Raw genomic sequence first — 13,089 nt, forward strand, 5'->3', positions numbered from 1 at the left:
TTTTTAAGAAAAAAAATGTATTTATTATGTCACAGGCAGCAGTCCAAATGTTGGGCATATACAATTTTATAAAACTCCAAAAAGAATTCCAGGATCCAGAGACCCTTTGCTTAAAACAGTTCACAGCACCAGTATTTCCCATAGAAGAGCTGTTTTATTTGAAGGCTCCCTTCGAATCAGTTAGTAGGCATCATGATTATTTGGACCTTTTGACTTTTATAAACTATATTTATAAGAAAATTCAAGTCTAGCTTTTTGTATGGACACAGTTTTATTTCTCTTTGGTATATGCCTGAGAGGAGAATAGGTGGATCCCTTTGGTTAGGTCCATACTTAGCGCTCTGAGGAGCTAGCAAACTCTGCCAAATTGACACTGTCAACCTCAGTACACAAAAGCTTCCATTTTATATTCTACTTTCTTTTTAAATTAAAAAAAAAAAAAAAACAGTGGTCCTTACAGTGTTTTGAATGAAAAAATGATCCAATGGGCTCATGTATTGGAACACTTGGTCCCCAGTTGGTGACAATGCTTGAGTGGGTTGTAGAAATACATCATTGGAGACAGGCTTGGAGAATGTATAGCCTTGCCTCACTTCCAGTGTGCCAAAGGAGAGAGACACTGGATCCTTACCAGTAAGCCACAGCCTCGTGCTGATACACAGATTAATAGAAATGGGTTAAATTAATATGTAAGAGTTAGCCAATAAGAAGTTAGAGCTAATAGGCCAAGCAGTGATTTAATTAGTACAATTTCTGTGTGATTATTTCAGGGCTAAGCTAGCCGGGCAGCCAAGACCAAAAAGCGGGTCCTCCTTCTACAGCTTCTGGTCACAGAAAAAGCAAAAGAAAGTAGCTAATGTAGTCTCTTTCGGGAATTCATAATGGTATGCATTTGAAAAGAAAAACTTAACAAGGACAGGAAGCAAACAAGAAATGGTTCACAGACACAGGTAAATTTAAAAAGTACACCAAGGAACAGTAGTTCTACAGGAAAAGGAGGAATATGGTCTTTGAAAGCAATTTATATGAAAACAAGATAAGCAGTAGCAAACATCTAAATCTATCATGTACCCAGCTCTGTTCTAATTATTTGACACATTTATTCCTCAAAAAATCCTATGACACCAATTAATTGTTTACCAGTTGTGGTTGTTTGAATATGAATGACCCCCTTAAAGGTTCATATATTTGAATACTTCAGGTATCCAGATGGTGGAACTGTTTGAGGATTAGAAGGTATAGCCTTGTTGGAGGAGATAGACTATTTTCAGTCTCAGCCTTTCTGCTGCCTCCCGATGGTCTCAAGGTATGAGCTCTCAGCTACTTGCTCTAGTGTCATACCTGCCTGAATGTTGTCATAGCCCCCACATGATGTCATGGGCTCTTAAATAACCCTCTAAATCATAAGCCTCAAAGTAAACACTGTCTTTCAAAAGTCACCTGGGTCATAGTGTTTTATCACAGAAAGAGGAAAGTAATCAAGACAGAGATGAGGAATCAGAGGCACAGAAAGAAAATACTGTGTCAAAGGCCAGGAGTAAGATAATTTCAACCCAAGTAGTCTAGCATTCAAATCTTTGTTCTTAACTACTGTGCAATACAATAAATCTATACCCGTCACTGTAAATCAATGTTATTGCACGCAAGAGTTTACAATTTCTAAAATGGAGATTATTTGTGTAGTTCATGGTTTAACTGTGGACCTGGGCTATAAAGTACTTACTACAAAACCCACAATATTTCCAAAACAATTATTTCTTTTTTAAAAAAAGAAAAAGTTTCTTGAAACAGGCTTTCTCTGTTTAAGAGCCCTAGCTGTCCTGGAACTCATTTTGTAACCAGGCTGGCTTCAAACTCACAGAGATCCGCCTACCTCTGCCTCCCAAGAGCTGGGATTAAAGGTGTGAGCCACTACAGCTAGGTAAAACTTTAAAAGTTATGTTTATAAAATTTAACACTTAAATTGTTAAGATACACAAAGTTTATTTTAAGCCACGATGAAATGACATTAGATTAATATAGCTCAAATTTTGAAAAATTCTAAGAACTGGAAAGACCAAGTTCAGATTTTTAGATGCTACCAGTGGGGTAATAAACATAACAGAATAGATTTTTCTCTTCAGATTGAATTTGAACCTAACAAGAACTATTATTACTGTATTTTACCAGCTAAATGAAACTCAAAGTCATAACAAGAAAACCTAAAAATCTCACTTAACATAACTCACTGCAGATATTTTCAAAAGTTGATATCATACCTTTCAAAACATGCTATTCCATTTTGAATTTCCTAGAAATATCTGGAATCTATTTTTAAAAGATATTAAATTATCTCATGGTATTTTAATATTTCTGCCTCACTTCACTGTACATGTCCTGCTCCTTACATTTCAGATGCCACCACTTTTTAAATATTTAGTGTGTGCGTGCATGTGTGCACACCCGCAGAGAAACAGAAGAGAGAGACTGAGTGCATGTCTGTGCACCAAGTATGTGCACGAGTATAAAGAGGTTTAAAAAAAAAAAAAAGAATACTGGATCCCCTAGAACTGTAGTTACAGACTGTTGTAAGTGGGTGCTGACAACCAAATCTGGATCCTCTACCAAAAAAAAAAAAAGTGCCCATAACCACTGAGTCATGTCTCGGGCACCTGCACAAAGCTATTATCCCTTCAAAGCAGGCATATTTTTAGCAAATGAGGTAGTGTGAAATATTAGACATAATCTCGCTTATACAATTAAAATATATCACATAACATTCTTTACGTGGAAAAAAACATTTTGGTTAACAAATATTTCATATAACAGTTACCATACAATAGTTCTCATGATTATTATTTTTAAGATTTATTTATTATGTATACGATGCATGTATCCCTGCAGGCTAGAAGAGGACACCAGATTTCATTACAGGTAGTTGAAAGACACTATGTAGTTGCTGGGAATTGAACTCAGGACCTCTGGAAGAATAGTCAGTGTTCTTAACCTCTGTGCCATCTCTCCAGCCAGACCCACCCTGAACATGCCCAATCTTGCCATATCATTATTTTTAATTGACACTTGTTTTAAATAAACTAAGTACCTATATTGATGTACCTTAAATCACATTTAAAGACTGACGTTTTGATATTTAAAATGTAATACATTTTTGTTCTTAAAAAGCATATACTTATAAAAGAACAAAAATTTGAAAAAATAACATGGAAAAAAGCATTCAGTTAATTTTACTACAACTAATTATAATGGATAATTTCAGGAAAAATAGTTAACATGTTTGCAGCTTAAAGAGATGGGCATTCTCTTTATCCTCAGGTGGCTTTTAAGTACCAGACTATGATCTATAAAGACACAACTCAAGATTTTTCAAAATTAGATGAAACAACGAAAATCAGATATAATAGCCAATAATCACTAACAAAATATTGTAAACACAGTATTAGAAGAAAAGAAATTATTAGTAATGAAGCAGTTTAATAAACTTTACTTTCTTGTTAAAATCTTACTTCCCAGTATTCTGAAGAGAGGGCTCGGCAGTTAACAAGACTTGCTACTCTTAGCTCCTGCTTCTTATGCAGCGACCCAGGTTCAGTTCCCAACATCCAAATGGCAGCTCACAACTACCTGTGACTGCAGTTACAGGGGATTTGATAGCCCCTTCTGACTTCCTCAGTCACCAAGGACACATGTGGCACACACATAGAGATTTAAACACTCACACACAAGTACATCTTGAAAAAAAAAATCTTATGCTGGGAGATGGTGGTGCATGTCTTTAATCACAGCACTATGGAGGCACAGACATGCAGATCTCTGTGAGTTGGAAGCCAGTTTGGTCTACAGAGCTAGTTTCAGGACAGCCAGAGCTATGGTTACACAGAGAAACCATGTCTTGAAAAGTCAAAACAAACAAAACAAAAAACAAACAAACAAACAAATATGGTGGTTCACACTTAAAATCGCAGCACTAAGGAGTCTGAAAGAGGCTCTCTAGGTTCAGGACAGCCTTGCTAGAGAAAGGACTCTGTCTCAAAAAAGCAAAGCAAAATAAAGTTTCCAAACAATCATAAACATCTCTGTTTTTTGAAAAATGGTCCCACCAGAATAATCTCCATCATGTACTGATTCTGAAGTGGGATGGTCTTTCATAAGTATATATTCTTGCTTACTGCAGCAAGCCTCCACAGCTAGACAGAATGTTAATACATCAGCAAAATAAACTGGACTCAGTATTAATCAAACATTTAGACAATATTTTCATAAACAGCCTCCCAATCATGTATGTGTGTGTTTGTATACAAAATGTGTTCCTATAGTCTAAAATTACTTCTATGTGGCTTGCTAGATTGTTTGCCAGGAAAAGGTTCTTGCCACCAGCATTTGATAATCTGCGGATCCACATGTTTGAAGAACTAACTTCTACAAGTTGTCCTCTGAAAACTGTACACATACACACAGACACATATATAGACATAGATAGATGATAGATAGATAGATAGATAGATAGATAGATAGATAGATAGATAGATAGATAAGCAAGCAAGCAAAATTATCTATCCATGGATTAGTAACAGATAAAAAAGACCTGAATATAAACTCAGGAGCCAGAGAAAATTATTCTTTAACAAATTTTTGCTATTAAGCACAATAGCAAATTAAGTCACAAAAAGCATAAAATATTAAAACACTTTAATTTTAAAAACTAGCATTAATATGCATTATTAATCAAGTACCTTTCTTTACTTAAGATTCACTACATTACACAACACCCCTTTTTGAATATTTATATTCTCTTAAAAGATATTTATATTCTATTAAAAGACTAATATTTAGTCTTCGAGTATGGACTTTTGCAATCAATCATATGCCCTTGTCTCCATTATCTACTTTACCTTCGGCAGACAAAACAAACGTCAATGGCATGCCCTGAAATCTTTAACCCTTTGCTATCATTATCCTATTTACTTACTCTTTATTATTTTCCTCAATTAAACTTTTCTTATTTTATTCTATTTGCTTTGATAAGAAGTTTTTTAATTTTGTAAAAAAAAAGGTTTTGAAAATACAAAAATATTCACACTAAAACATCCTTTACAATAGAGTCAACAGTAAAAATAGGCAGTAAATTAAAAAATGAATATTATGAAAACTCTAGGTCAATAATGGAAACTTCCCCTAATAAAGTATAAACAAATGCCCTTTCAAAAAAAACCCCCACTGATTCAGTACCTGTGGTTTTAAAAATTAATGATCTCATATGCAGAATTTGATTGCTGAGATTATTTATTTTATATTGAAAACTTTAAAATTTGAAAAAAGCTTTGTCAACAGTCTTAGGTATATATAAAAAGTAACTAATGTGTGAAAATGAGATACATATGTAAAATGTTGACTATTTTACTTTCTTTTTTCAAGTAAACTAGCTTATAAACAGTGAGGTCTTATATGAAATATGATTCCATGCAAATCAGACGGGGTAAGGTGAAACTTTATGAAGGTAGTCAGGAATGGTAATATAGGTTAATAATCCCAAGACTTGGGAAATAATAAGATCTTGAGTTCAAAACTAGCTGGGGCTGTACAAGGAAAGAACAGATTTCAAAAACTAAACAAAGTCCTTATTCAGGCCCGGAGTGCACACTTACCCCTCTCCTCCCATTCTTGTTATCTTAAGCCGAAAATCTACCGAGTTCAGACTAGGAGGTTTCCATTTCAAAATATCATCGCATCTTCCAGGTTTGTATTTCTAAAGTAAAAATAATAATCAGGAAAAAGTTAAAATTTAGGGTTCAATTCATCAAGCACACATAATTTTTATTAAGCAACATTGCTATTTTTATTTACATTTTTTGTTAATGATTTATTTATTAATTATGTATACAGCATCTAACTTCATGTATCCCTGCAGGCCAGAAGAGGGCACCAGATCTTATTACAAATGGTTGTGAGCCATCATGTGGTTGCTGGGAATTGAACTCAGGACCTACGAAGAATAATCAGTGCTCTTAACCTTTGAGCCATCTCTCAGCCCGTATTTACATTTTTTAAATTATATTTATTTATTTGCTTGTTTATGTGTATGCAGGTGGGTGTGTACATACAAAGGCTCATGCATGATGGTCAGGCAAAAATTTGTTAGATGCTAGGGCTCAAGAAATTCCTTTTCACAAGGTCTAGCATTTAGATAAAAGTCAGCATTCCCTCAGAGATTTAAAAAGATAGTTTTTATTGCTAAAAGGTCTGAGGTGCCTGTTAAACATATCAAAGCAGACACTCCCAGCATCACCAATACCTGTTAGAGTCATCGTGACTAGCAAACCCCACCCTCTAACCTCAACCTCTCGGCCTGAGTGGTGTGGGACAATGGTCTGTATTGTCAATTATATTTTAAATAAATGCTGATTGGCCAGTATCCAGGCAGGAAGTATAGGCAGGACAACCAGGCAGGGCGACAAGAACAGGAGAATTCTGGGAAGAAGATTCTGCTTTCTGAAGTCATGACTCAGCCACAGAACAAGCAAGATGTGACTGCCGTGCTGAAAAAGGTACCGAGCCCTCCATGTGAACTTATCTTTCTTTTTAAAGACACTTACCTGTCTCCTTCTATCAGAACCCTCCGTTTCCCATAAGAGCTGCCTTCTCCATCTCTTCAGTTGCTTTCTCCTCTCCTCCTCTACTGAGTAAGTGTCACCCTGGAGCTGCCTGTTTTGTCTACTAATACTACAAAAGTCACACTGCTGTGGCAGAAAGCTCCTCTCACTATACTAATCCCCCTACACCTGGAAAGGGACGCCTCTCCTCTATGATTTGGAGAGATCGGGGTAGGCGATGGGATATGCGAGCCAGGATGACTCTATAACAGTTTTGGTGATATTGAGATATCTTGTGGCCAGTGTGTTCAATTTGATGTGCTAAACAGCACCTTAGGCATAGGTTAATGGAGCAGCCATATGCCCCTTTTGTCAAAGATAAGGACCTTGGACTTCCCACAGGGCAGGGAACCCTGACTGCTCTTAAGACTAGAGAGGAAGGGGGAGGGGGAGAGGGGGAGGGAAAAGGGAGGTGGGAAGGAGGTGGAAATTTTTAATAAATAAATTTTTTTTTAAAAAAAAAGATAAGGAAGATGATTCATTTTAACAACTTATCTGCTTAAGTTCCTGAGGGAATGAATGTTCGCTTTTGTCTAAACACCAGAGACTTTGGAAAGACAAATTTGTGAAACCTAACATTCCAAGCTTTTTGTTGATGATAAAGGGGTGACAGAATCATACAGGACAATATTATAACTTCAGCTGCTGAACAGGATTGCCTTGGCCTTAGGCTGCAAGATTCAGGAAGTCTGTGAGATTTTCCCATGGAAGAGGAACCTGGGAAAGCTGACCTGCTCTGGCAGAGCAGGGGAGTCAACCCAACAGTGTCCACTGTATAGGCAATTTACTCCTAATTGTTTTGGCTATACACCTTATTTTTTTGACAGGGTTTCTCACTGCTTCTGAGTTTGTTGAATTGACTAGATATCAAATTCAAGGAATCTCCCCCCTTATTTTTACCTTCCTCGTACTAGGACTACAAGCATTTGTCACTACAAGTTATTGGTTTGTGGGTTCTGAAGAAACTGAACTCTTGTCTTCAAGTATTTACAGCGAGTATTTTACTGAATCACCTCTCCATCCTAATGTTGTTGTTCTTGTTTAGAGAGCTATCATAAAAGTCAGTATGGCCTCAAAATTCACCATGTAGTTGTAATGACCTTGAACTCCTGAACCTGCACCCACCTCCCAAAATTCAGATCATGAGTCACAATTTTCCTTCTCCGCCCTCTCTGCCCAACCTTCTTCCTTTTTTTTCCTTTTCTTTCCTTTCTTTTCTTTTTAGAGGCATCAGGGATAGAAGTGAGACAAGACTGGTGTGGAACTCATTATGCAGTAAAATTTGATCTTGAATTGACAATAATACTCTTGGTCCAACTTCCTGAGTGCTAGGATTACAGGATGCACCAACATACTCACTTTCATTGCATTATAATAACAATTTATCTTTCTTCCTTTCCTTTCATTTTTCCCTCTTTACTAATTTTTTAGAATACTGGAAATGTTTAAACATGGGGCCTCTTGGAAACTAATTCCAAAAATGACCTACCTCCCCTAACTCTGTTTATTTTTCATTTTGAGATAAGAATCCTACTAAATTGCCCAAACTGGTCTTGGCTTTTAGTGTCTTAGGTTCCAGAGCACCCAAAATTACAGGCCTTTAGCATCTGGACTGCCCTTAACAATTTATTTTACTGCAGGGCTGTAGAGATAGCTCAGTGGTTAGAAGCACTGCCTGCTGCTCTTCCAGAGGTCCTGAGTTCAATTCCAAGCAACCATATGCTCACAACCATCTGTAATGATATCCGGTGCCCTCTTCTGGCCTGCAGGCAGACAAGCAGGCAAAACACTGCATCCATAATAAATAAATCAAAAACAAAGTATTTTGCTGAGCAAACTTTTTTGTTTCAATTAAGTCAAAATTAGCCACTTTTAGGGTTGGAGAGACGGCTCAGTCACTAAAGGCTAGGCTTACAAGCAAATATACTTAAAAAGCCACTTAAAAATTATGTAATTTGTGGAGTTTATTCCCTGTTTAAGAAATATTTTCTTAATCTAAAATCACTATAATTTTCTACCACATATTCTTAAAGAAGTTTCAGTTTTAATTATTTTGGGTAGATGATGCATTTCTTGTTTTTTTGATCTATGGAGAGATGTAAAGGAAAACTAGGCTAACAAGGGAGAAGTAAAGGGTAAAGGCCCTTGCCTCTCCAGACCACACAGTATCCTCTGACTTCTGTACAGACGCACCACTCCTATCACACATTGTGTATATATAATAATCATAAACATCTTTGAAAAAAGGAAAACTAGATTCACTGCTTGACAGATAAGTATCCTATTAGTTCAGTAACGTGTGAGAGATTGCACTTTTGGTAAAGCACCTTTACCAAAAGAATAGCTGTCCTTGATGCATTTCTGCCCTCCTTCATCTGCTGCACTGCCGAACATGCCTTCTATCCTACCAACAATGGGAATCTAGTTCAGAAGCACTGCATCTCTACTTATTAGGTCTCCTTGAATGAATCTCAGCAAAGTTATAGTTTTCAGAGGGCAGTTTTTGTTAATTCCTGATACTCTAGTAAAATGTCTGACACAAAGAGATTCAGTTTTGCTTCTATATATCACCAATAAATATCTAGATTCCAGAGCTAAAAAAAAACACAATAAAAATACAGCTCAGAATACATGAAGGCCTGGCTTCCATTACCAACACTGCAACAGCCTACAACTAGAATAACTCAGAATCAATGTATTCTCAATCAACAGTCTTTTTTTGCAGCAATAGAAAAGCCCACCTTAAATATCATATGAAACTTGAGGTGACCCCAACAAACTAAAATAATATTGGTGTTAGAAGACATATTTTCAAAAAAAATTAAGTCTAGGTCTCGTATATCTTAAACTAGCCTCAATTTTACTATGTTATCAAGAATGGCGCCGAATTTCTAAACTTCTGATCCACTTGGTTCCACCTCCCAAGTACTGGGATCACAGGCATATCAACAAACCCATTTCATTTAGTACTGGGGATCTAACCCAGGGCTGCATGCATGCTAGGCAAAAGCTCTACCAACTAAGCTACCTGAAGCTAATTCATTTTAAAAATTTACTACAAGATTACAAATCAAACAGTATGTTATTTTACATAAAGATAAACATACAGGTAAATGGAACAGAATTAAGAGTATAAAAAATAAGTTCTGTGTGTATAATTAACTGACATTTCACAAGGGCATGAAGTTCATTCAATGGAGAAAGAATATACTCTTCAAGAAATAGTGCTGGGTAGCCAGCACCTGGAAACAACCTAGGTGCCCCTCAACAGAAGAATACATAAAGAAGGTGTGGCACATATACATACATATATACTGAGTTCTACTCAGCGGTAAAAAAACAATGACATCTTGAATTTTGCATGCAAATGGATGGAAATAGAAAACACTTTAATGAGTGAGATAACCCAGACCCAAAAAGATGAATATGGTATGTACTCACTCATAAGTGGATTCTAGCCATAAACAAAAAACATTGAGCCTATAATTCATGATCCTAGAGAAGATAAATAAGAAGGTGAACCCAAATAAAAACATATATTTATCCTCTTGGATATTGGAAATAGACAAGATCGCCGGGCAAAAGTTGGGAGCACAGGGGTGGGGGTGGGGTGGGGGAAGAGGAGATGGGGAGAGAGAAGGGAGAAGGGGAGGATTGGAAAGGGAGAAGGAGAGCTTGGGGGAATGGGATGGTTGAGATGGAGGAAGGGTGGATATGGGAGCAGGGAAGAAGATATCTTAATTAAGGGAGCCATTTTAGGGTTGACAAGAGAATTGGCTCTAGAGGAGTTCCCAGGTGTCCAAGGGGATGTCCCCAGCTAGGTCCTTGGGCAGCAGAGGAGAGGGTGCCTGAACTGGCCTTCTCCCATAGCCACACTGATGAATATCTTGCATATAACCATAGAACTTTCATTCGGCGATGGATGGAGATAGAGACAGAGACACACATTGGAGCACTGGACTTAGCTCCCAAGGTCCAAATGAGGAGCAGAAGGAGGGAGAACATGAGCAAGGAAGTCAGGACCGCGAGGGGTGCGTCCACTCACTTAGACAGGGTGACTGATCTAATGGGAGCTCACCAAGGCCAGCTGGACTGGGACTGAACAAGCATGTGATCAGACAGGACACTCTGAATGTGGCTGACAATGGGGGCTGACTGAGAAGCCAATGATAATGGCACTGGGTTTTGATCCTACTGCATGTACTGGCTTTGTGAGAGCCTAGTCAGTTTGGATGTGCACCTTCCTAGACCTGGATGGAGGGGGGAGGGCCTTGGACTTCCCACAGGGCAGGGCACCCTGACTTCTCTTAGGACTAGAGGGGGGGAGGAGTAGTGGGAGTGGAAAGGAAATGGTAGGGGAGGAAGTGGAAATTTTTAATAAATAAATAATTTTTTTAAAAAAGAAATAGTGTTGGGCTATTGAGAAGATTCAACAGACAAAGGTGCTTTCTACACAAGCCTTAAGACCTTTGTTCAACCCCCTGGACGCACAATCCCACAATGTCCTCTGACCTCCACACTCTTCTCCATCTCTCCATCCCATCTCATACACACGCATCATATACACACACAATAATAATAAATAAATATATTTTAAATAAACAGAAAGGATGCTGCTAACCTTGACTCAGAAAAACAAATATTATATTTCTTTCATATACAGACTCTAGATTTAAGTGCAAATATATGAATAATAGATATATATATATAAGTATAAGGGTGAGTCTATGCGAAGAAAGGTCCAAAACTTGGAGGTGAAGAAAAAGAAAATAAGAAAATAAGAAGAGGAAAAAAACGCCTCATGCTCTTAAATATGAATTCTAGATTTGATTTCACACACAAACACATATGATATAAAAGCAGAAGGAAGACTATTTGGAAGGAGAAAAAGGAACAGTTGTGGAAGGAAGGTGTCTTAGTTACTTTTCTATTATTGTGTTAAAACGCACACACAAAGTAACTGATAAAAAGAAAGGTTTGACTGAACTTTCAGTTCCATAGGGTTTGAGTCCATGAAGGACCAAAGGCACAGCAGCAGAAACAGTTGGGAGCTCCTATCTCAAAGGGCAAGAAGGAAACAAAAATACACTAGGAATGATACAAGTCTGTGGAAACCTCAAGGCCCAACCCCTGTAACACACCTCCTACAGCAAAAGGCTATGCCTCCTAATGCTTGCCAAACAGTTCCATCAACTGGGGACAAAGCATTCAAACATAAGAACATATGAGGTCCATTCTCAAACTGCCACATGAAGTTAACAGGAAAAGTGTAAACAGAGATAGGTACTATGATGTACATGTGTGATAATATTCTAATACAAGCCTATTTTATATACTAAATAAAAAGAATTAAAGAGGCCAGAGAGATGTCTCAGTGGTTAAAAGTACTTGTACCAGTTGGGTTCCCAATGCCCACATGGTGATTCATAACCATCCATATGGATGCACAAAGTGCATATCAAACAGGCAGGCAAAACACTCATGCACGTAAACTAATTTAATATTTTACAGAGAAAGGTACTACACTAAATTTTTCTTTCTTTTCACTTTTATGCTAATAACAGAAAGTAACCATTAATTTGTATGCTGTGAATACCATTGGTGAATAAAGAAACTGCTTTGGACCTATAGCAAGGCAAAACTTAGCTAGGCAGGGGAAACTAAACTGAATGCTGGAAGAAAGAAGGCAGAGTCAGGGAGAAGCCATGTAGTCCTGCCAGACACAGACACCAAAACTTTGATGGTAAGCCACAACCGCGTGGTGATGCACATATTAACGGAGAGGGGTTAAATTAAGATGTAATAATTAGCAAGTAAGAAGCTAGAGCTAATGGGCCAAGCAGTGATTTAAATAAGATGATTCAGTGTGGTTATTTTGGGTCTGAGCTGCCGGGCAGCCAGGAAACGAACAAACGGCCTCCAACAACATTAATGTTCACATGCAAAATCGAAATTAAAAGCTGAGAGTGCGGGTTCATTTCTATAATACCAGAATTTGAAAGTAGAGTCACCAGAATCAGGAGTTCAAGGCCAGACTGCCCGGAGACCTAGTCATAAACCAAAACAAAACAAAAAAAAACACAAAAAACAAAGGATCATTCATTCTTTTAACTCTTTTTCTCACATACTGAGTATATAAAACAGATCTGGATATGTAAAAAAGATGCTTCAATCAAGTAAATTAAAGGATATACAAGGGGAAAAAGTAATACTAAGAAAGTAAGATTTCCACAAGCAAAACAATGAGGATCCCCTACCATACATCATATTCAGAAACCAAATCAAGAATCTAAATATTGAAATTCGTGTGGAGAATACTCAAAAAGCTAAAAATAAACCTACCAAGTAGGTTCTAAGTATATTCCCAAAGGTCTCTACATCATACTCTAGCTACTTGTTCATTGCTTCTCTACTCCCAATAGGTAGGAAATGGGAACAATCT

At 37.3% G+C, this 13,089-nt stretch overlaps 1 protein-coding gene across 2 annotated transcripts in view; it reads right to left on the reverse strand.

The window, feature by feature from the left end:
* The window catches only part of Rngtt (RNA guanylyltransferase and 5'-phosphatase), a 208,934-nt gene that overhangs the window by 103,320 nt on the left and 92,525 nt on the right, over nucleotides 1-13,089 (reverse strand). For both annotated transcript variants that reach the window (XM_048420004.3, XM_048420005.3), the window contains exon 13: nucleotides 5,643-5,743. In XM_048420004.3, the coding sequence (XP_048275961.1) occupies nucleotides 5,643-5,743 (101 nt within the window). The remainder of the gene's footprint in view (nucleotides 1-5,642; nucleotides 5,744-13,089) is intronic.

This window comes from Myodes glareolus, chromosome 16 (genome assembly GCF_982192425.1).
Source record: "Myodes glareolus chromosome 16, mMyoGla1.1, whole genome shotgun sequence".
NCBI lineage: Eukaryota > Metazoa > Chordata > Mammalia > Rodentia > Cricetidae > Myodes > Myodes glareolus.